The 25,282-nt window shown below is 43.9% G+C and overlaps 1 protein-coding gene across 2 annotated transcripts; it reads right to left on the reverse strand.

The window, feature by feature from the left end:
• Window positions 1-253: 253 nt before the first annotated feature.
• LOC118206208 (secretory carrier-associated membrane protein 1-like) lies at window positions 254-18,662 on the reverse strand. 2 transcript variants are annotated; one of them, XM_035378559.1, is made up of 9 exons: window positions 18,437-18,662; window positions 10,321-10,398; window positions 8,249-8,341; window positions 7,490-7,601; window positions 5,805-5,933; window positions 3,913-4,072; window positions 3,190-3,291; window positions 2,391-2,508; window positions 254-722 (listed from the first exon to the last, which is right to left on the reverse strand). In XM_035378559.1, exons 1-9 carry the CDS (start codon window positions 18,491-18,493, stop codon window positions 570-572), a joined length of 1,002 nt encoding a protein of 333 aa, XP_035234450.1. In that variant the 5' UTR covers window positions 18,494-18,662; the 3' UTR covers window positions 254-569. The 2 variants fall into 2 exon arrangements, with proteins under 2 accessions (XP_035234450.1, XP_035234449.1); XM_035378558.1 differs by having other exon boundaries at window positions 8,237-8,341.
• Between the last annotated feature and the right edge of the window lie 6,620 nt (window positions 18,663-25,282).

The following is a 25,282-nucleotide window of genomic DNA, read 5'->3' on the forward strand; positions in this document are numbered from 1 at the left end:
CACTCCTGGTACGCTGGGATCCACATCCGGCCGTTTGACTAGTCATGCGAGAACCTGGGAAAAAATTTGCCTGTCCTGCCATCAGAGAAAGAGAACTTTCTGGGGTTCAGAAAGTGGCTGACCGTTTTGTGTCATACGCTAGCATGGCAACGCTATTGTGAAGCCTGTCGGGGAGGGTGGGGGGGCATACTGAGAGGGGAGGGAGGGGGAACACCAGAGAGCAGAGCTGTGGACGCATGGGGGGCGGGGGGTGGGGGGGGGGGCATTTATTTCATCACTTCCTGTTCCACACACAGGAGGAGGAGCAGTCTCTCTGTTGGGAACACCCTTTTTAAACTGTTTCGGGGGGGAACACACTGTTTGGCACGCCCATCTCTCGGCCCGTGCACGCGCGTGAGGGAGAGAACGACAACGGGGCTGAGAGATGGGGGGGGGGGGGTGAGGGTGGAGTCACTGGAGTGTACTGGATTAACCATGAGGGCGGAGTCGGGTGTCTGGAGTGGACGGGGTCAGGGGTAGGGGAGGGGCGGGGCTGGGGCGGTGGACGGTGGCGACGCGCTTTGGGCGGCTCAGATCTGCTCTCCTTTGAAGGCTCCCCGGGCGGCACCGGAGGCGGCGGTGGCCGCGGCCGTCTGGACCGTCTTGTTGGTCATCACGCCCGTGGCGAACTCCTGCTGCGCCTTCTGGAAGCTGGCGCCGGTGGTCCGGTACAGCCCGTGCACCTGGGGAGAGCCGGGGGGGGGGGCATAATCACACACGGTACAACAGCGCCCTCTAGTGCCAGCCGCGCACACAGACAGAGAGAACCCTGTGTCTTACAGCAGATGCTAACTTCAGTCCCCCGCAGTTAGAGCTCAGGCCTTTAATCTCATCAGTACACTCCCCCACAGCACTGATTCACACACAAACAGCAGACACACACACACGCGTCTGGAAGCAAAGATAAATCGGGAGGGAGCCCAGCGTTCAGGAGATCACTCTGCAGCACAGAAATCGGATGGCGCTGATGAATTTGACATCCAGGAGACATCAAAATTCAAGCTTCGCCTCAATTGCTGTGCGGGATCCATCAATTTTAGTATTTTCATCCATCTTTTACAATAAAACTAATTAAATTCAATTCAATTCTATTTGTGTAACGCTTTTTAGAGACACAGTCACAAAGATGCTTTACAGTGGGAATTCAAATCAGAGAGTTATCCATTAAATTCTGTAGCTCCCAATATTATACATGCGCAATAAGTGCATTTAAATAAAAATATGCATATTTAAGCGCTTCACTGTATCTGAGACATATCATGACTTGGATCATAAAAGTAACATGACTATTGTTAATTAACTCAGTTTAATAAATTTGCTAATTAACTGGCTGTAACGCCAGGCACTCCTCCCATGTAATAACATTGCAAATTCTCTCCTAAGCCCTCTGCATTTCTGAAAGCTAATTAAGCAAATCAGTGACCCTGGACCTGATGGGTTTCAAGGCCTTCCCGGGTAGTGGAATTTCTCTATGCTTCCCTGCTACGGTACTGACGCATTGATTCTCCTCTGGTACAGTGGAAATGATTTCTCTACGAGCACTGCATTCCACCATCCCTTAACCCCCACATCTCATTATTTTTCCCACACATCTTCTCAACTTCCTGCTTCAGGTTAGTTCATATGAACCGCTCCCGACTGATGCTGTGTGAATCTGTGTGGGCGAGGAAGCGTTTTTTTCTGAGACGGAAGATTCCGGAATCGGAACAGGGCAGAGACCAGCTTAGGGCTGTGAATCTGACCAAAACCGTTGGGTCAGAAAATCAAGCGACTCAAAGACGGAGGAGAAGAAAACAGCGGAGCAGACTCAGGACTCAGAGCTGGGGGCTTCGCAGATGAGACGCGCCACTGTTTTAAATGACGGAAACAGAAATGGCGACTGACGTTTCTTCGCTGTTTTTGTCTCCGTGCCGCGGGCTGAGCTTGAAGCTGCGTGATACCGACCGTTAACGCGTACGCACGCCAACAGGATTTACCCGTCTGTTTGCTCAAGGACCAGCATCACTGAACAAAGAGTACTGAAGTCTGAGAAAAAGTGTCCCTATCCCACGGACACAGAACTCTGTTCAACCAAGCTCCTCAACCAAGCTCCTCACTTTTGAATTTGTCCTGTTACTATCTGGGGAGACATTAGATTTTAACAATACTTTTTCCTACATTTCAACTGCCAATGTTGTGTTAAAGGTATTCCGAAGTCAGGGAAAAGACTGAAAAAAGTGCTGTAGCGTAGTTTTAACACTGTGTGTTTCACAGAAAGCAGATTCACACAAGTGGACACTGGACGCTGTGGCCAAGCCCAAGCACGAACACGCGTAGCAAGCGTTTCCATGATGTGGGGCGGCGATGGGTACCTTTTTGAACATGATGAGCGAGATGACAGCGGAGGCGGTGAAGAGGGCGGCGATGAGGATCATGATGATGCCCACCGGGACGCTCTTATTCAGGCCGGTGAGCGCCGAGATCCAGCCGCTGTGGGGGAAGAACGGAGTCACGTCACCGCGGTTACCCAGCATCCTCCACCCCAGCCTTTATCTGCCGTCACTATGGTCACAAGCATCCTCCACGCAAGCCTTTATCTACCATCACCTCGGTCACCGAGCATCCTCCACCCAAACCATTATCTGTCGTTACCACGGTCACCAAGCATCCTCCACCCACGCCTTTATCTGCCGTCACCACGGTTACCGAGCATCCTCCACCCAAGCCTTTATCTGCCATCACCATGGTGGCCAAGCATCCTCCACCCAAGCCTTTATCTGCCATCACCATGGTCGCCAAGCATCCTCCACCCAAGCCTTTATCTGCCTGACTCCTCTTACATAAACACATTTATGACTACTGCCTCTGTGGGACCAATTAAACATGAATGGACAGACAGCTTTTATATAAGAGAGCACGTAGTTATTAACAGCATATTGATTCTGTGTGTAGTACAGCCCTTTCTTCTTCTATGGTCTACTGAATCAGTTCCCCTTTTGTAACCCACAAAACAGTACAAAAACCAGACCACAACAACACACGCACATACGCACACACAGTTTCTTCACACATACATCTTAAATAGATAGACAAGTAACTGAAAAATCAGCAAAGGATGTGGTTATCAGCTAAAAATGCGAATATAAAATGCAACCCGTTCTCCACACTCACCTCGCTCCCCAGCCTGTGATGCCGATGGCCTGCAGCACGTGCACGCCGAACTGGCAGATATACACAAAGAAGAAGACAAAGAATCTGAAGGAGCTGTCACTCCTGCAAGGCAAACAGAGGACAAACCGTGTGAGGTACAGAATATCAGCTACAGGCCAGTATTTCTGCTCTAAGGCTCTTTCACAGGAGAGAACTGCCACAGTGAAACAATCCAAAACGTGACCTGAGGTTAAATAGTGGTGTAACACTGTTTTACTGCAAGGGTGTGGTTATATGTACAGTAGCTTTATTAATGACATTTTAATGGCAGGTGTCCATTGTTGTGTTGTACAGCCTAGTTCACCTGGAAGAAATGGAAATGTTCACACAGTCATGTTTACAGACGCTTCACTGGAGTAGCTCAGACTGAACACATGACAGCATTCTTCAATCAGGTACTGCAGTGAAATGACCATGCAAATGTTCTCTCGAGGGATTAATGAAATTGCCAGGATGCAATTGGATTTAGAAATGGAAACTGCTACCTGAAGGCTCTGTACAGGGGTTAGGGTGGCAGGGTTAGGGGTTAGTGTTACTGATAGTGTGTGTGCTAGCTGGGGACATTACCTGAAGGCTCTGTACAGGGGTTAGGGTGGCTGAGATAGGGGTTAGTGGGACTGTTAGTGTGTGTGTTAGCTGGGGACATTACCTGAAGGCTCTGTACAGGGGTTAGGGTGTCCTTACCTGAAGGCTCCATACAGGGGTCTGTACCAGCAGACGAAGGAGCAGGGGGTGAAGAGCATGAACCACAGCATGGCCAGGCCGAAGTCCACGCCCCGCGTGGCGTCCACGCAGAACCAGGCCAGGCACCCAAAAATGTTCACAAACAGCGTCCCCGTGTGGACTGCAGAGGAACAGCAAGCGAGAACACATCACACAACTTTCAACTGCCATAAAATGCATTTCACACAACTGGAAATGAGCACTTCTCATTTTAAAAAGTAAAAAGCGTGCATTGAAACACAATGAACATGCAGAAAATGGTTCTTTGGTAAACAGCCCCAATCAAAATGTCTTGTCTGGGATCACTTCAGATTATTGCCTATGACAGACAGAGATCAGATTAGAAACCCTAATCTTCCCCAGTGTTCTTGCGCTGGCCTAAATTCAGCTGTACATTTCCACTCAGGATTCTCATTGGCAGGTTTCACTGTGAAGTCCTTATTTCGCTTAGAAATTAACAGAAGGACGAGGACTGCTGTAATACGTGCCAGCCAAATGAAATCGGTGCCCCCAGCACTTCCCTGATAAAGGACTGGCTCTGACCTGCTGGTTTATCTGTGGTGAGAGAGATAAGGCCACGCCTCCCTGTGCTAGACCCGTTCGCTCACGTTTACTTCCTGGACGCGACTGTGCAAACTAGCATGGGTGTGATGACGCCCACACAGAGGCCACAGCTGCTACAGTGTGGCTCATTTCTACACAGACCGCACTGCACAGTCAGTATTACGAGCTAACCCGAACCAGCTCTGTGCCCGGATGTCAAAAAACACTGTGTTTGAAGCAGCCACCGAGAGAGAGCAACTACCTTAGAGCATAATCCTAAAGACTGACCACGAGAATACGTAGACAGAAAAATAACACCAGTCAATAAACCAATCAAAATAAAGACTGGCATGAGGTTTTTTTGTACTTGTAATCCACAATCCTCTGAGTGATACGCTGCTTTTATTTTGACATGGGGAAATGTAAGGAAATCCTCTTTAAACAATTGCATAAGGTGACACTGAAGCAGCAGTTTCGGTAGCTGCCATGTTATACAATGAGTAAATAGCTCCTCCGATCCTCTGCATAGGCATCAGTGACGCATGTGGCAAAGTAAAGAGCCACACCTCAACCATACTGTCTCTGCCTGTATTTACAGTGAACAAATATACGTTTAACATGACAGGCTTCAGAGGACACACACATATGTGCACATACACACACACACAACCACACACACACACACGCATGCACGCACACACAAACATGCATGCACGCACACACACACACGCACACACACCACGTGCACACACACACCACACACACACAACCACACACACACGCACACGCATGCACGCACACACAAACATGCATGCATGCACACACACACACACACACACACACACACATGCACACACACCGCACACACACTACGCACACACCACGCACACACACATCACACACACATCACACACACAAACATGCATGCATACACACACATGCGCACACACACACACCACACACACACATGCGCACAGACACACACACACGCATGCACGCACACACACACCACGCACACACACACACACACACACACACAACCACACCACACATACAACACACACCACACCACACACCCACCCACCCTTTAAAGGAACAGAATAACCAGGTCACAGGAAAAAGCTAGACTAAACTAAAATTCACCATTCAGCACAGAATAATGTTTCCACTCACAGTGAGTGAGTCTTACTCTGATAAGAACCTGAGGCTTTCTAAAAACAGATGGGTGTTTCCCAGGGCTGGTTGTTAATATTGAATCAGTTACACGGACTGCCCTGAATACACATTTCTGCTGCGCATTACACACTTACACATCCAGAGATAGTACATGATTTTCACCGTCTTCTGAAACTCCACAGGTATGTCCACGGAGATGTCGTGGTAAAAACAGGGCCCGACCGGCAACTGCTCCGGAAGAGGAGGCCAATTGTTTTTCCTTCCTGAAAGAAAACGAAAACCGTTCGTGTCAGTCCTCTCTATTGGCATCTTATCTCACACATCTCTCCCTGCTTCCGCTGCCATAACGTGAAATGTGTTTTTGCCATTTCCACAGTGATGGAAACAACTGTGTACAGCTGCACTGACAAAAGCACCCTTTGTGTTCCAGACAAACAATAAACAAAATATGGCTTTCTACCCACTGAGACTCACTATGCATTTCTGCAACAGATCTGCCTCATAGGTTTTCAATAACCCAAGTGATTTCCCCCTGAAAATACTTCCTGATTTTTTTACAGCCAATATGGCTCCAGGACTTGATTACAAATGCAGCTGCCCCAATTATGTACTAAACATGATTTATTTTCTTCCACACAGACGCCTAAACAAAACAATGACAATAGCACTAAACAAACAGCAAATGGCCATAATTAAAAGTACAGTTAATTAAGACGCAAATGGTCCTTGGGTAAAATATTTGTTAGTGACTTTAACAGAGGTGGTTAAGTTGAATTCTTTCAGATCAATTTGTCTTTGCATGCTAGAGAGAAGCACGGACTTGCTATTCACTGATGGGGCATACCGAAGGTCATTGGAGCATCTACAAAACACACATCTGATAAGGTACAATACTCATTTTGTAACAGTTATTCATATCCACGTACACATTAAGTCAAGTTCACACCGTAACCACTACTCTGGCCTAACCTATGCTAAGTCAAACTAGGAGACATGGCAAGCTACAACAGCAAGATAATGATACAGTGATCATGATAATGATAATAATAGTACATCAAGGTGATAATACTGGCTGAGAGAAAAGCACATTACAGACACACCCAAGGTCACGCTGATTCAATACTGAGGAGAAGGTAGCAGGTGGTCAACACCGTAGACCAGGTGCACCCCAGCCTGGTCTTGGAGAGATAATATCTCTGCAGTCTTTTACTCCAGCCAGGCTCATAACCCTTGCTAGAGCCAATTTAGCTCCCTCTTCAATCTCTGATCGACTATATACTGACTACAGGAGCAAAGCTGTATATGCCTGCCTCGATCTGGGCAAAGTCAAGTAAATTAAGAATACTAATCAGACGGTGCTGCTATGGAAAGCTGTAGGTTATATGCAGTGTGTGTGTGGTTTTCAGGGGGAAAGCTGTAGGTTACATGCAGTGTGTGTGTGGTTTTCAGGGAGAAAGCTGTAGGTTACATGCAGTGTGTGTGTGGTTTTCAGGGGGAAAGCTGTAGGTTACATGCAGTGTGTGTGTGGTTTTCAGGGGGAAAGCTGTAGGTTACATGCAGTGTGTGTGTGGTTTTCAGGGGGAAAGCTGTAGGTTACATGCAGTGTGTGTGTGGTTTTCAGGGGGAAAGCTGTAGGTTACATGCAGTGTGTGTGTGGTTTTCAGGGGGAAAGCTGTAGGTTACATGCAGTGTGTGTGTGGTTTTCAGGGGGAAAGCTGTAGGTTACATGCAGTGTGTGTGTGGTTTTCAGGGGGAAAGCTGTAGGTTACATGCAGTGTGAATGCGGTGTTCCCCACGGGCCGGTTCAGGGCCCTCTTACCTCCTGAGGCGCTGAGAGACTGCATCTCTCTCTCCCGCCGGTCGAGCTCCGCAGCCTTCTTCTCCAGCTCCTCCTGACGCTTCAAAAGTTCCGCCTGGGCCCGAACCTGGTCCTGGAGCAGGAGGAGGAAGAAAGTTAGGGTTAGGGTTATAACGCTCTGCACTGTTTGGAAATGTACGTTTTTTACAAAGCATTTGGATTGTTTCTCGAAATACCAAGAGAATGCACAGCACCATTCAAAACCCGCTGAATGCAAGTGAATTGCAAAATGTAGAAGCCAGCCTTCATATCTTTTCTCGGCGGCTCAAAGTCATGTGACTTGGCTTAACCATATGAGAAGGTCTGCCAACATGCTCTTTCAAAAGCCTGTCTTCACAATGCCCAACCATCTAAATCAGAGAGCTTCCGGCAGCGCTGAATTATACATCTCCTATCACCAGCACGCCGTTCGCCTCTGGGGCTTATGTCTGGATCCACTATTCACTCGAAGACCGATCCGATTCCCTGGCGAGAACAGTCACTGCTCCTCCCCAAGGGGGAGCAGAAATTAAACTCGGCCCCTCGAAAGTCACTTCTCAAAACAAGGACAAAAAACTCAGCGGTGCTCAAACGGATGTCGTCTAATGTGCTGTTGCACAGAAAACACAGGACTGATCACAGACATGTTTCACAATCTGAAACATACTACTGTACATAATACTGTCCCTGTGTCTGTAGCTGCGTGTAGGCTGAGGGGGGGTACTGTACCTGTGTCTGTACCTGCGTGTAGGACGGAGGCTCCTCTGTGGGCTTCATGATGGCAGGCTGTGTGTTGGTGGTGGGCGGGGCTTTAGGGGCGGAGCCAGGGGCCGCCTGGAAAGCACAAAAAAGCAGGTCAGACCAGCATGCATTTACCACAACAACAAAAAAACAAGCACGCATTTCTCACAAAAAACTAAGACTACTCATTTCATTTGCTAATACAGGCTATCACGTTTTTCCTCTCGATCTTTGCAGCCCGGCGTCCATGCAGAGGCAGCGGTGCTCTAAGAACCGGCTACGCAAGGCGACGCTTGGATCTGCACGAGGCCAGAGCGCCGCTTTCCTCCCCGGGCTCATTAAAGGAAGGCAGCGACCCTAACCGAGCCCTGGTCTTACAGGCCTGTCGAAACCCCGGGTGACCGTCTCGCATTACGACAGGTTTTTGAAACCAAACGAAAGAGCTCAGGAAGCACATCCGCTTGCAAAACTCCACACAAATGAGGGCGATCCCGTCAGGTCTGGGACAGCCGAGGTCTCATTCAGCCGTCCGATGTGAAGGAACCGCGGAGGCCTTCCGTAAGCTGGAAGAGCGAGGCGCTTCAGTGACACAGGAGCAGGACATCGGACGAGACCGGGGACGGTCTAGAGATATTCCCCTAGGAGCACGCAGCGCAAACACAGAGCCGCTCCACCACATTCAACATGGGTGCAATACCACCCCCCCCCCACAAATCTGCGATTTCAGAGTCTAAACACATACAGAGAGATGCTTAGCTGTTTCTGGTGCTCGGCTGTGGGTTTTAGACCGAGCAAACGCTCGTCGCCACGGCGCCCGCACGAGCTGAGCCAATCAGGTCACTGGAACAGTGTTACTCTCGCTGCCTGCATAAATAATCACAAGCTGTTATTCTTTATTCTTCAACCCCAATCGCAGCACTGTTAATTTCTTTGCGCTCACAGTCTGGCCTAGAAAGAAAGCCAGACGATAGGCAATCGTTCAAGTTATAGGCACTATTTTGCTGCCCATTTATAAAAAGGGGAAATCCCATTCCGTAAAATTCATCCCTCCCACACAGTCTGCATTTTTTTAAACGTTTAAACGTTTTAACAATGCATTTTCAGAACATGCATCCCCTTCTACCCACTCATTTTGTGGGTAGAATAATAACAATAACTACTGAACAATAACTACAGAGTTTGAAAAATGAGAAGCAGGCTTTCTATGATGATTGCAAAATTAAGAAATGACTAAATAATGACATCAGCGCTCACCAAGTCCAAGATTACACCAGGAACACAGGCAGCAAACACAGTCCACGGAGAGAGAGGAGAGTGTGGGAGTTGGAGTACAGCTACTGAGTGTACTGCAGTGCAGGAGGGTGTCAGTTACCCCGCCCCTCCCTTCCGTATTCTCCAATAGAATGTCTGAACAGACAGAACTTCCTGTGAAACTCAAATTATTCCCTGTGTTGCATTCTATGACATGCAAATGACTCCATCCTCATCCTTTAAATGCTGCAATTTTACACCCCCTCAGTACCCATAGCCTAGATCCCATTTTACCAAGGATTCTACAGTCACTGTAGGGAAGGAGTCCTATTAATTATGTACTGTATGCAGTATAATAATAAAGCAAGAGGAGAAACGCTTTTACACCAGACTGTAGCCTTCCTTCACACAGGGAGTAAAGTCTGCTAGCAGGGGCTGCAGATGTACATCAGTCTTTCATTCCTCTGTTCATCAGGAAGACAAAATCCCAACAACGTTCCATACCGCTCCAGGGAAAACTCAGTTCCTTTTTCCATTTCAGGGGCCAGTAGCGAGCACCCAGACAGCCGGTTTCCCGCTCCGAGCTACGCGTGCACCTCACCAAGGCCATCGCTGAAACGCCCCCTCACCCAAAGGCCCGAGCGAGCAGGCCTTTACATAAGCGCCTTCGACAAGATACAGATTGAGCCGCAGATCATAGATGAGTTCGCAAATCTCTGACTGACAAGAACTGCTTGAGTTCTCATCTTATCTACGCAGGAAGGCTAGTCCAGAGACACAGCATGGCATCGGCACAGGCAAACATCCCATTGGCTACTTACCGTTCTGGCGTCCGTGAAAGGATTGTACTCCTCCAAACCTGGAGGGGCATTCTGTGTTACCTGTGTCACTGATGGGTCCTGGAGAGAGAAAAGAGCTACTGTTAGCATGCACTGCTGATATGTATATGACTACTGTGTGCTGTTAGCATTCTGATCCTGAGGTATATTTTTATTTCTCTCTGTCCCACTTAAATGTCCTAAAATTGTCATGGCAATAAAGGACATTTGAACTTTGGTAAAGCACAAAGTCAGACTCCAACCTATCTAAATGATCTGATCAAACCCTATTTATGTGCACACGCCCGAGATCAGCAGCTGATTCAGGTCTGTTCAGTGCCCGGGGGTCACACAAAGATAACCTGATTTCATATTACCTTAGCTTCCTATAAGGAAATAATGAGCGTAATGAGGTAGCTAGCAGCAGGGCTAACAGCAGCAGCTGCAGGATCCTCATTCGGCAAAAACACACACCCACACAGGAACTCACAATTCTCAGTCAAGCGCAGTTCCTGCATGTACGAACAGCACCGATCAATTCCATTTCTTGGACCAGCCAACGAGCAGGACAACAAAGCCCAATACACAAACACAATGAGAGCTTATGGTAATCCAAGAGAATATTTAATTATTTCATACCACCGAAGTGCAGAACGACAGACACACAGAGCCCTTGTGTTCGAACTTGGAACGCCAAGGAAAACCATGGGAATGACAGCCACCGTATGTCACCAGAACTGAAAGATATCCCAGACTTGTAACAGACAGAGGCTGGTAAAGGATTAACACAAGAGAAGGAACCCCAGTAAAGAAACGCACGTGTGACAGATGCACAAAGGCACTCTCTGCTGTTGGTGTCATGCTCTTTGTAATTCTCTCAGCAGCCTCACTTTATAAATGAGCACACATGGTGGAGGGTCATGGGTGGGGGTGGGAGTGGGGGTGGGGGGGTTTCCATGGCAACAGCCCGAACATGCCTGCAGCAGATCGATGACAGGGCGCTGAAAAGCATCGGCGGTGGGTTTCAGTGCTTCCCGCGCGCTGCGACGCGGTCGCGCTGACATCACAGCCTTTCGGCGGTTAGACGAGCGAACGCCCTCTCAATTCTCTCCCACACGCACGGGAAAAAAAAAATTAAGAACGCGATGTAGAATTTTGTCAAGTGCTGTCACAAAACTTGGGTATTTTGACACTAAAATCTGCAGACTTCAGAGAATCAAATATCACTGTATCATTTCCTGACAGCCTCTGTCTAATTTAGCTACTTCCCCAGTAAGGAACGACATCAACTAAATAATGATCCATGACCCATGAAAAGTAGACTAATCTCAGCAGGCTGAACGGTTTCACTTTGAACAAACACGAACGGTTTCACTTTGAACGTTCAATTGCAGAAGCTGTCAGACGGTGTTCTGACAGCCATGGACTAGTGAAACTAGCCATCCTAGCTAAAATGAGAAAACTACACCGGAAAAAAAATTGAAAATATCGCAACTAGTAAAAATAGGAGAAGCTGAGGACAATTATAACCAGGTCCAGGTCAAAACCTAGTATATGGCTGGACCCACGTGAACACACGTGATCCGGCCGACCAGTGGTGTAACTTCATAACTTGGCCGACCAATGGTGTAACTTCATCACTCAGTCAGATCACTCAGTCACTCAGTCACAGACATTCGCGTTTGTAGGGCTGGCCCCGCTGTTGCGGTCCAGCCAAAAACTAGTCTAGCTACCTAAATCTTAACAATGAACGAACTAGCCTATAAAACACTAACGTTACTACTACCTACTAACTACTAAACATAAAATGACAAAATGCCTAATATAGATAAATAACAATGTAGAAAATGGAACTGTAATGGAACAAGGAAAGACTAAAGTGGACTTCCAGCTAAACAAATCTAAAGAAAAAATAAAAACTGGCCAGGCTGTCACAACTCGACCGCAGGCGGTTTGAAATGAGCCGGGTAATTTGTGCAGTCAAATCGGTCTGAATACATAATACTGACCCATCAATCAAGAAGAAAGGCGGATGTGGGGCTTTAACTTGCTTACACAGAAGTAGACTATTACCTACTTCTACATCACGGATGTGGGCGGGGCAGCAGGCGAAACAAACAAAAAACAAACAAAAAAACTTTTGGTTGGCAGTACATGCCTGTTTTTTTCAAAATGCGGTGGCATGGCTTAAGTAGGCCTAGATTATTTTTATTTCTTTGCAAACATTTATTTGGGTGGCCCGCCGAAATAGATTTGCCCCCGGACGAAAAACATTTTTTGGACTTAACGAAGACTCATGGTATTCTGAACACGGAGTTTGGAGTGTTCAAAATACCGTGAGGTAGCTAATATGGTATTCCAAACACAGGGAAGTAGAGTTATTTTGTTCCTTTCTACATAATTACAGGTACAATTCACACCAATCAAAGTGTTTTAGTGTCCCGTCAGTTGTTTATTTCTGTAAGCAACACACTATACTTTGTCTTCATTATTCTTTTTTTCAAATGTCAAGGTGACATGCAGCTGGCTGCCCTGCCCTCCCTATGTTGACAAGTCCGCTTATTATAAGCCACTTATTATTTTTCCAGTTAGCACACATCAATTTTCAGTAGCAAAAGTTCCAAAAATGGGAGCACAGCATAAAAAAAGACTTTTGTGAAGTCAAATGAAAAGACAGCAAAAAAAGCTGCCATCACGACAGTGAAAGATTTCCAGCAAAGCCCCCCATGCTAACTTTGCCCTGTAGTTACCTCCACCCCAAGGTTAGCGCAGCACAGGTCTGTGTAAACACTGAAATAAACATTACACACACGCAAACTCGTTGCATTCAAGGCCTGGATGTTACACATCTTGGCTTGCTGTTCATTTTTCACCATCTCTGCACAGTAGGAACTCAGACTAGAAGTCAATCATTGCAGAAGCATGCATTTGAAATGCACCACTCCTAGTCTGTATCGATCACAGAAACTGAATCAAAAATGGCTAACGGTGCATAATACATGTAAAACTGGACTCCCTAAATGAGACTTTTGCTACCATTGGTCCACTGCTGTAACTTATAAGCAGAGGTTAATGCTTTAGATTCCCAAAACAGGTTTGGGTTCATTTCGCTAGAGGGACTAAAAATTGATAATTAACTTAATGCAAATACACAGAACCATTATTTTGAATGTGAGCTGTAAGGTGAACTAAATAGTACTTGCTTACTCCACTTATGAAAAAAAAACACTTAAGGGAAAATAAAACTGTTCATCACTTAGACCCACTTTCGAATGCTAGCATTCTTCACTGTTGACATTTAGGCTACATAGTGTGAATGTATTGTCCTCAGCCAGTGCAAGTGTCATTTTAGCACAAAATGAACGCCAAATATAGCCTAATGCGAGTGACCTCCTAACAAGGAAAGCATTTTATTCTGTTCTCATTTTAATGATCACATTCTTTTTTACAGCACAGCTGTGGCAATTACCATATTCTGTCGCTGAGATTCACTGAGGCCAGAACATAAGGAGTAGTACATATTGCACTCAAAATAACGCTAATTACAGACACTGCTTTTTTGGGGGGAGAAACCTCAGGAAGACTTAATATTCCTTGGCAAAGACAAGTAGCCTAATTAATGTCATGCTAGTGCAGTCAGCAAACCTCAAAATCATAATTATATAGGCTATTTTTTCTCATAGATGTTCTAGCAATAACGAAACAAATGCCTAGATGGTTTACGGGGGCAGGACCTAATGTAGTAAAAAAAAAAAACTTGCTACATTAGCTCCAGGACCCCAGTATTAGTAAGGGCGTAAAAACAGCAGGTTGGCAACGCTCTTGTTCTCAACACTATTCTTTAAGCATGCTGAGGGGAACTAAAGGGCACCCAGAACTATAATGCAGCAGCCATGCTAAAACCTTTCTGCGTCACCTTTCATCCTGTCACACGGAAGTGAATTCCAAAGAGTTAGACAACCAAGCCATCGATCCAGGAGCACGGAATTCGGTGGCTGCCTCCAAGAAAGTTGCTGCAAGTTCATTTTTTCATTCCTACTTCGAATGACGACTTCGGAATGTGCATCTGCAAAAACAGGCTTTGCCAAGTCCGACATAGCAGGGAAATGCATCAGTACGTTGCGATCGTCCGCTGTAAAAGATTAATTTGACAGCAGAGAAATATCAACCTTCCCTCATGGAGTTGGCTCAGGTAAAATTTGGCAGCACTTCGGGGTGAGCTCCAAACTCCCGGCACACACCGCTTGAACAGAGCTAGCCTATCAAAAGCGGAGAATGAGATGTGTTAAATTAACGCCTGCCTCCACGGACAACACCAGCGCACCTCACGCAAGCTGAACATATTGATCCCGTGGGTGAGTAAGCAGCCCAGGATGCCGGCAGCCTACGGTCTCAAAAATCTAATCATGCGGCTGACATTCAATCCGAGGCCGCGAAAGGGGGAGAGAAATGGGGGGGCGTGCTCGTTAGGGGCGGGGTATCGATTAAGCGCCCAATCACGGCGTGTCAGGAGGCTGATAAATCAGCGGCCAGTGCTTTCACTCTAAAGGACTCCACTGCCTAGCCCGGCCAACAAAAAAAAAAAAAAATCAGAAAATTAAATACATTTAAATTTATTTCACTAAGTCTCAGCAATATTCTCCCTGCTTTCCGCATGCAGAGACAATCATCTTCCCCAAACGCCTGATTCACAGCACTGGACACAGATCAGACACCATATTTACCACATGGCGGTACAGACATTAAATCAGCTCAGAAACACAGTGTGTCTTAACTGTCCTAGCAGGCTAACAGTATAATGCTAAAGATTTGCATTTTGGAGTCCTACCTAGACAAATATTGCTCACTAGACCATCCTCTTACGCACATCTTTCAGAACAGGGGCATACAACATTGGAAATACCTGGTCACCTGTGTGATTAGAGGAAGAGGATTCTTTGAGGAAGAGGGGCAGGTGTGTCATCAAAAGCAATGACAATATGGCTCACTCAGAGAGCTTGCGAGTCTCTTCAGTCACGAAGCGTATTCAGGAACTAATTCAGGAGCGTATTAATGTTGAAGCGCTTCTCTGTCACATTCAGCATCCAGCCCTCTTAGCAAACAATGTCACCCGCCTACTCTGTTTAAATACTGCTTCTCACTATTATCTCCGATCCAACCTACTGCTGGGATCACATGCAATTTTTGCTTAAGTGTTAAAGAAAATGAAATAATTAAAACGTATTTTGAGTTTGAGCAATCTTAAAAGTTGACAAAACACTAGGACTGATCCCACACACAGCGTGAGCTTCGCAAAAATAAATTGGGTGCAATTCATAAAAACACACAAAGCACAAAACGAATGCAAGGAAAAGTCTGATTCACAAGAATGCGTAAGGATGAGAGTACTGTCCGTTCACAATCGCATACAGTACTGCTATCATTACATTTAACAGCAGAAAAATCACCTGTAGTAGGCTAATACTGCGTGGTTAACATCCCTACCTCAAAGGCCCCAGAACAGGAGAGGTTTATTAGCAAAGAGATGAGCGGGTTTCAGGACATCCTGTATGCAGAGTGAGTATAAGTACTGGAGGAAGGGTCAATCCACTGGCCCGGGACCTCTCTTCTAATTCCATACGCTGGGGGCCAAAGCATGCGCTTGGGAGAAATGTCATTGTCTCACAAATTCAGGAGATTAGCTCTGTAAACATTCAGGAAACTGGCGAGATCCGCAACACGACGGGGCCTATTCAAACCGCGAGGCTCTGCGGTGAGGAACTTACCCATCTGACACCGGCGGGGATGCTAGCCATCGCAGATTAACGCTGATTGGATTGCCCTTTCGGGCTCGTGGTGACACAGTCAGCAAAGAACAATCTAAAGAAGAACAGGATGAGTGTAGTGCACAACTGTGTGGTTAGAGCAGCATTTCTGCTTTCACATTTTAACGGGGACAGGCACTTCAGTCTTCATCTTTAGTCTTAAGAATGCTCAAAGCCTGCAGTGGCCTTCTGCTCGGGGTTTCAAAATGTTTTAAGATGAGAAAAAGGCCGAAACGTGTTTCTGCCTTGGTGCATGAGCTGGACGTCATTGGAGCATTGAGCTAAGGGAGTGACACATGATCCCGGCTTCCTAAATCACATGACTGACTGTACGGAGTGCTGATCGCTGGTCAAGGCCCGGCCAAAGCAATGTCACAACCCACACAAACAGTGCCACAGGCCCAGCCAAAGCAATGTCACAACCCACACAAACAGCGTCAGAGGCCCAGCCAAATCCATGTCACACAACCCACACAAACAGTGCCTGTTGGCCCTCTCCACCAGCTACACGTATACAAACTCACAAATGAGCCCATTCTTTTCAGAAACGTTCTAAAAATGCACTCTTTTCCCCTAATGCTTTGATTGGGCAGCGCCTATGTACAGCCAACCAAGCTTGCCGCTAGCGCCCAGAGCTCCATGAACCTGCTAGACACAAAAGATCCTCAGAAAGCTCTTACAATGGCGGTATTACGCCGCCAGACGAACTGTGAAACAAAAGAGTCGTGGGGGGGGGGGGGGGAGGAATCCCACCCACATGACATAAACATGCTTATTTTCTCACAGTCAAGTTGTTCTTTTTTTCTGGTAAAAGCTACAGAAGAGCAAAGCTCAAACAAGTTAATGATGTAGAATAGGTTTCGGCTTAGTTACAATTTTGCCACTACTTAATGCATAACGTTGCCATTTAAGGTCACTAGAATCAAGTAGCTTACTAGCAAGCTAAAGGTAGGCTATACTGAGTGGAAGCCAACAAGTACTACATACTACATGTCCTGCTTCTAGTAAACCCAGCCTCAAGTATCATTACTATTATTAAGATAAAATTATCAGACACCCATTCCGTGATTCCAGAGATATCAGTCACTGACACCAGCTGAACGAGGTCCACAAGCATGTTAATGACGTACATAAGTACTTTCATATTTTATTAGTAGCATTAGATCTGGTAACATTTTATATCCTTGCTTAATTAGCATATGCTAGTAGTCAAATCACGGTACATGATCAATATGCAGTATTATCTAACATCGCACATCACATGGTCAATTTAAATATATACTGGATACAGTATGATTAGATAACAACGGATGCCAGTCGCCGAATAGTTATCACTCTAACTAGTATTAGTCGTTTCCAACAAATACACCACTCTCAGAAAAAGGGGTTCTTCCGCATTGTCTCCATAGAACATCCGTTCTAGTTCTTTATGGAAGCCTCTATGTTAGGTGTAAAAAATTGTGGAAGCTCCCAGATTAAATCATTTTGTTTGACAAAGAACCCTTAAACTAGACAGGGTTCCTTAACGGAGACACGTATAGATTGAGCCTTTTGGAACCCTTTTCTTGAGAGTGTGCATGAACATGCATGTGATGCAACAAGCTTACTCAGCTTTGCTAGCTAATGTAGCAACGCCTATCAAATGACAGCAGTTAGAAAGCAGTGCCAACTCAGATAGATACTGCTAATAGTACCAAAACAACTGACAAATGAGACGACTAGCTAGCTTGCGATGGTGATGTTATACAACCCAACCGATTATTGAAGAGAATGCGTTCCAGTAGCGTGGCTGCTTAGATAGCTAACTAGTAGCAGCACAGTGTATATGTGCTTCGGCAGTTTTACCTAGCTGACATTGGCTAGCTGTCTAGTCAACAACCCATACGCTAGCTAACACTATTCACGTTCTAACGGGCATCAATGCAAAAAAAGCTAGCTAACGTTAGCTGCCGATGTAATACTCCGGGCTGTTTGATGATTTAACAGAAAAGTTAGTAAATACAATATTAGCGAGCTAACTCGGCAAACTAGACAGCCATCACGGCAGGAAAACAGGGAGAAGCCAAGCTAGCAAACTATTCTAGTTAAACCCTTGCCACGGAGGCCCATGTCACTGGATAACAGTGAGCTATAAGCGGGGTAACCACTTAACACCACCTAATTTCTCAGCTTCCTACGCTGAGATCTATCAATATTAATCAGTTCTGATATTGCTAGTAGACTAGCAGGTCATATTGCGCTAGGGAAAGAAGACAGTTTCAATGAGCCAAAGTACAGTAGCCAGCAACGTTAGCTCAATGTCTTGCTAATGTTACCTGAAAAGGGTTGCTGAAGTCCGGGTCCGCAAACGGGTTGCTGTCGAAGTCGGACATTTTGCGTAAATAGCGTGTTCAGAAAACAATTACTTCCGCTATAGTTGTCTCCAGATGTTGTAAAATAGAAAAACGCTAGACCTCGCTCAAAGGCTGCAGTGGCACCCCTCACCACAAGCACAACTTGCTCTCAAGCAGCTTCAGCAGCAAAATGGCAGGAACGGAAGTGATGTTGGATTCCGAGTTCTCACGGCACCGCGCAACGTCACCTCTCCGTGGCACTCACAGTGGTGGCACCTGAGTGGCACCCACTGAACTGTATACGAGAGGTACCTGAATCCTTTACGTTTGTTTTTAATAAAGTTTCCCTTGAGAACTCAAAGGTTTCGTTCATCAAGACGTTTACGATATTACATTATAGAGACTATCAAGACCTTTGTTGATCAAGGGATTCTCTGGAATGCTTCAATTCAATAAAACGTTAACAAACGGTATTGTTAAAGGCTATATATAGCTTTAAATAGCATATTTTATTCACAAATTAGTAAGCAGTTTTTCATGAATATCTCATGCAACAAAGTGATATCTCTCAAGGCTTTTATTGGTGTTAAATACATGTACTCGAAAATTGTGATTTTTCAGACTGAAACATGTAAGCTGTCTTTATTTTCATAAGCATAAGAATAATAAGCAAATATGACCAAATCAAAGGAATGCACTTCCCTAATATCTTACATAATTACAGTTTTTCATTGCAGTTTTTTAATTATTGTTTTCTAAATGAAGAACCCACAGATTCAACAAATTTGAGTTAAAGATAGAGAGCATTTTTCTTCAAGCTACACCAGTAAAGAAAGTAACTGGTATCATAGTCTTCTTAAAGTAATTTGTTCATTGATTTATTTCTTCTTTTTTACATTTTTATTTTATCATAAATGCAACAAAGTTCTTATACTGCCCACTAGAGGTGGTATTTATCTTTTCGTTACCGTATTCTTTTGTGTTCACAAATAGGACTTCACATGAAAAAGACATGGTTTAATTTTCTTGCAACATTAGTATGCATCTTTATATTGTGGTTTAATTAACAAGTTAAATGTAAGAAGAAAAGTTATACTGTAAAAAATGAAGCAAAAATTATTGTACATAATCTCAATCGCTCTTTTTCAATCCCTAAAGTTCTGCCATTCTCTACTGATCCTGGACCAGTTATAAGCAGGTGCGCACATGCATGATATGTTAAGTGCTGATCGGAAATCAGTAGGCCCTGTGGGAGCACAGGAGAGAGAGATAGCTCTCAGTCAACCTCGGCCTGACTCTCGACTCTTGCAGCAGGCAGTAGGACTCAGCCTGAGGATGTTCTCCAGGGAAATTCTCATTCTGTATAGTGTTTGCTTTTCTTTTTTTTTAACAAAGTGACTTTAGCCTCCCATAGAAAAATATTTCTTTTAAATATATGGCCTGAAATAATGGGTTTCAAAGTTAATTTAAAGATAACATAGCTTTGGTGCAAAAGTTTATCCATGATCTAATGTAACTCTGTATCTGTAAAAATCTCTAAAACTACATTCAAATAAATAATATAATTTTTAAATCTATAATATAACCCCATCATGTGAGTAATGGCTCAGTTTAAGTGAGTAAATATTAATGCATGATAGGGTCATATCTTTATGCTAGATCATGCTTTTTTTTGTCATGAGACAACACAGCTTCTCTCTTTCAAGGCAAAACAGTGTCAGTTTTACTGAAAGGATGATTGCATTTTTTGAGTGATCCACGCGACATATCATATTTATGTATATTCCAATATATTGCCTTTGTTAATGATCAGTAAAAAATCTGGATGAGGAGTCAAGATCTAGGACAAGGGCAATACACATTGTGCTTTTAAAACTTGGGGCTAAATGCTTGTCTTGGCTTATTATTATTATTTCCAGATACCACTATTCCCTTCTCACACTCCTGCACAGCTGATCAGACAACTGTCTTCCTCTTGTTTGACCACATATGATGCAATCAATTTATATTTCAGGCTGGAGTGATTAATGGGGTGTTAATGAAGCATGTGCTGTATGTCTAATAAATGTACGCGCAGCATCAATAATGAAATGTTCCATATCGATCTGCGGCTACATGTCATGCAAGAAAAAACTTGGTTTTCTGTCCTGAGATGGGCATATTATTTTTCCTTCATTGCCCAGGGAAGAAGGTTTTGATTGGTGGTATTGGTTTTGATTGACATGCCTGCATCAGGGGTCAGCAGCCTACCTTATGTTGTTGACTGTGGAAGGAAAATTACTGGCAACTTGAAGCTTGCATGGTTAAATGTGCGCTTGTCTGACCTCTCCTTGATTGACTAAAGAATTCTTTTCATCTTCTGACAAAGTTCATTTTTGTGCAAATTTTTATTGTCTGTGTTATTACTGTAGGCTTTTTGTAGGATTAGAGTAGTTTCACAAACAATCAATTGTGTATCTATTTTTTTTTCCAACATAGACATTTTACTTTTTATTCCTTATACCTCAGTGTAATGGAATCAGAGATGCAGTAAAAGCATAGTTATATAAACTATAAACTATAAACAACCAGTGTCATAAATGTTGCAAAATCTCAATGTCAGTATTGGAAAAGTCATGATCTGATGTAATAATCCTGGGAAACTAGAAACACTAGAGGGCAGGTTTTAGCCAGATGACCACAGAATAATTGCAGTGAAATCACTAATCTTGTTCAGTCACAGTGTCTGTGAAAGGAAATTTGCCTTTGTTATACAGTAGAATTTGAGAAAGGGGATCTCATCATATGGAAAACTCAGTGGAAAATTTGAAATAGGGCTGAAATAGAAGAGACTACGGACTGTGCTTAAACGGCAGCTGTTGAGAATGGTTTGGATGATCCTTTTGTCATGGTTCCATTTCGGAAACACCGGCAGCCTAACAGGCGGGCAGTGTAACGTGATGTGAAGAGGCTGATATGATGTACCGGGAGCTGCGCTTTCGAAGGGGGGTACAGATGGCAGGTGTTGAATCTTTCAAATCAACGGAGACGGCCACTTTCACTGATCCTATGTCATTCACTGCTGTGAGAAGTCTACTTTTCAATTTAATTTTCCTGTCCTGGCCTGGCTTCTGGGTTTCCCTATCATGCCTTATGACCGACACCTACATTTGCTGTCAGGAAACACAGTGTCAGAGATCTGGGGCAGGAGATCTTGTGAGACCTACAGTAGTAAAGACTCTATGGTGCGGTAGAATGTACACCGTACCAAATGAGTCATGAAGGCTGGGCTGTGAACACCAATTAATGAATGAAAGCCATGGCAACGGGAAGGCAGGGATGGCCTGATGCACCCTTTTCAGAATTAGCCTGAAAGCAGGGGGCTGGGTTGGAGGGGGGTAGGTGTAAGCGGTGCGGGGATCCCTCAGTCACGTACTGTCCAGCAAACCCGACCCCCAGGGCCCCCACCCCAACCCTTCCCTCTGTTGCTGTCGTGGCCTTTGGATCTGCGCGTACCCCTACTCTAATCATAGCCCCTGCCCCCCCCTGCTGACCAACACCATGAGCACCCAATCAGATGCTATTCTACAGCTAATAGAACGTTTTTCAGCGGTCTGTGATTTAATACGGGGTTGCAGTGCTCCTAGAGGTGTGTGAAAACATATTTTTTTCGAGGCCTTGAGTTGCTTGACTCTCCCTCACTTGTTTGCCCTCCAGTTGAGGAGATCATTTTGGGGTTTGTTTGTCTCAATTTCTAGGTTATCAGTGTCAAAAAGTGTCCACAGTGACCTTTGGCCATGGTCACAGGGCAGAATTTTCACTCTCTGGATTTACTATCATCTTTCCTATGATTAAAGCCATTGCTATGCAACTAGACTATAAAAATGCAATTAAAGGAAAGGTAGAATCCCCCTAGGATCATGCAACCCTTTGAGATGGTATTGAGGAGATGCCAATTATTGTTTATATTTTTTAATTATTGAATGATCTCTATAATCTGCATTATGGCATAGTGTGGTGAATTACTGTAGTAATTCAGTTGTTCATTACAATTCTGTGCAGTTACAACAACTCATACTTTTTCTACAGAATAATAAGAGAAATTAAACAAACATTAGTCATAGTTTATGGTGAAAAACAAACATAAGCCTTGTGGCAAACATAAACTATTGATAACTTCTAGTTGGCAGAATGGCTGTATATGGACAGACTAGTTTTATAAAAATATTTGATTGATTGATGACTTTGTGGGAACTGCATTGGTTTCTTGGTTTATGATTAGGAGCTGCTTTTATTTCAATTTGTGCATTATAAGCACATTATCAATGATTGTTAGCACCTGCACACTGAGTGAATAATTTATTATTGACTAAATTGAGCAAACTAGCGTCTGTTTTCCATAATGGGGAAAGCTACAATTTGCATGAACAATCAGTGATCAAAGATTGCCTTTAATTCGCCTTCCTTGCATTTTGCCAAAATGTTCCTCAGTGGAGTAAAACATTGAAAAATAAAAGATGTCTCAATTTATAATGACCTTTTATAACTTTAAACACTTTGCAAAAACCACTCTTAATGTCTTAAAGTATTTAATTAAATATCATGTTTTAAAATTTGGAAAGAAATGACATCAGAGATATACATCATGCCATTAAGTTCACTGAACACATTAATACAACCGCTGTTTAGAATTCAGATAAAGGTCCAGGGCATATTAATTCAATTAACATCCCCCTGGAAATAGGCACTTTTGCCATAATTCAACATTTGTTTTCAATTTTGGCAACCAAAAAAAAACAACAAATGAAAGTTTTTGTTTTGTTGAGTCATTGAGTCTGTTGAGTTAATGTTGGTGATTGAGTTTGTCTGTGACGAAAGACATTTATTTGGAAGTCAAAGGGAAGGACAAAAAGTCAATTGAATCGAGGCCTGTGTCTCTTAAGTTTCATTGATGGCTCGGTCTTTGTGGAAATGATTCTGCATGCTAATGAACGAAACTGTCCTGCCAAGTCAGGCTCCTCAAGCAGGAGATGAGAAATTCATTCTGAAAGTTTCTGACCCTGGGGAGAAAACTCTGGCCAGCCGATGGATGTTTACACAGCCTTTCATGTCTGTGAATTAAGGGGACGTGTGCAACAGTGGACCAGAAAACCTTGTTCTTCTCATTTGCACACTGTCCAACAAAAAGCACGAAAGCTCTGATGTCCATGCCAAGAATCACAGTGGACTGGTCTGCAGTTATGAGTCACAGATTTCGGGAAATGTGAACAAAAGAGCTTCATCACAATCTTGGCAGGAAGCCTTAGTTGCTATGTAGTGAGGTACAAAAGACTAATTGTCCTTCTTGTGCAAACATGCATTCTAACCAAAGATAAAAACACAACAATTTCTACTTACAAAGAGCCATTTAAAGGAACTCAAAATTGTTTTTTGAGAGCAGATGTTATAAAGGTGTCTGCAGTAATTGACAGCTGAGTGGTTAATGGTATTGTTCTGCGTGGGAGTTAAAGATGACTGTAAAATAGAGTGTAAATTCAGTTGTGTTATGGTGTTAGTCCAACTGTGTTATGTGTTATTGGATAACAAGCTGATAAACACACCTGGCTTCAGTTGCTGACATCACTTTTGTTCTACTAATTTGGTGCTATTGTTCATAATTGTCATGATCTCACCCCATTTAACATTATTTCTGTCTGCATTCAGCTTCATGCCAGATTTTAGAAAGAATAAAAATAAAAACAGAATAGTAACACAGTATTTCATCATCATCATCATCATCATCCATCATCATTTTTTTAACCATCCAATGGGTGACAATTTTCTCTAGGTTTGTGTCCAGTAGTGCTCCTTTTTCAGCTTGGAAGAAGTATTGAGCAATACAGTATGTATGCAGCAGGTATGACATAGGAGTCCTATGTCTAGTCAGCAATGCTTCACAAGATGCCATCAATTTTGACCCATACAAGTTTTCATACCTACAAATTCATGCTGGTGTATTTTGTAATCATTTGTCTCTTTGGCTGAGGGAGTGGGAGGTATAGCTCAGAGTATTGCTTCTTTAGGCCTTCAAAGTAATTAAAGTGCGATAGCATTTCCCATGCTGTATGGTGTAATGATTGCTAATGGCCACATGGGGGACCTCTAACCAAGCATTTTCACTAGAATATGCTTATTTTCTGTCACCACTAAAAGAAACAGTCTGTTCTGTTCTGAAATTCCAAATCCAAATACATAATCAATAGATGGCCTTCACATGTAATGGACATTTCGAAGCCATTAGCCTACATTATCTCAGTGTTCATAATTCATCTCAAAATTGACAGTGTATGGCAAAAGCACTTGACAAAGATTAAGGCTGATGGACTTCTAGCATTGGTAGTAGCGATGTTAGGATGCAACACAATATTATCAGATGATTACAATAAAAGGCACGGTAATTTACCTGTTGTATGAAAAATGCCTTGGTTAAAACAGTCTATATTTGCTTTTCATTAACTAAATCCTGTGACATGCGTCATATTTGCTTTATCACATCATTGTTCTTGATATTTATAACAGTGTTAGATTTATACTATGCCTATGTTGTACTGGGTCAGCAGCCAAATTTGAAGTGATGATGATGATGATGATGGTGTGTATGTGTCCGAGTGCATGCATGTGTGCATGTATGAAGATAGGAACACATTCAGTTTACAAGCCCTTTTTGAAAATAGCGTTTCTGAAGAAACCACATAAATGTAAAAAAAATAAATAAAAAATAATGCTTCTTTGTCTGGAGGCACATAACACTCATGCGGTATGCTAAGGACATCAATTTCAATAAGGTCTGGTGCTGATGAGATTACCTTA

This window comes from Anguilla anguilla, chromosome 10, assembly GCF_013347855.1.
Source record: "Anguilla anguilla isolate fAngAng1 chromosome 10, fAngAng1.pri, whole genome shotgun sequence".
Lineage (NCBI taxonomy): Eukaryota > Metazoa > Chordata > Actinopteri > Anguilliformes > Anguillidae > Anguilla > Anguilla anguilla.

Coding starts and splice junctions, on each gene's coding strand:
- LOC118206208 (XM_035378558.1), bottom strand. CDS start 18,493: ATGTCCGACTTCGACAGCAACCCGTTTGCGGACCCGGACTTCAGCAAC. Junction 10,399..18,436: donor ACTTCAGCAACCCTTTTCAG/GTAACATTAGCA, acceptor TTCTCTCTCCAG/GACCCATCAGTGACACAGGT. Junction 2,509..3,189: donor ATCACAGGCTGGGGAGCGAG/GTGAGTGTGGAG, acceptor CTTCCCCCACAG/CGGCTGGATCTCGGCGCTCA.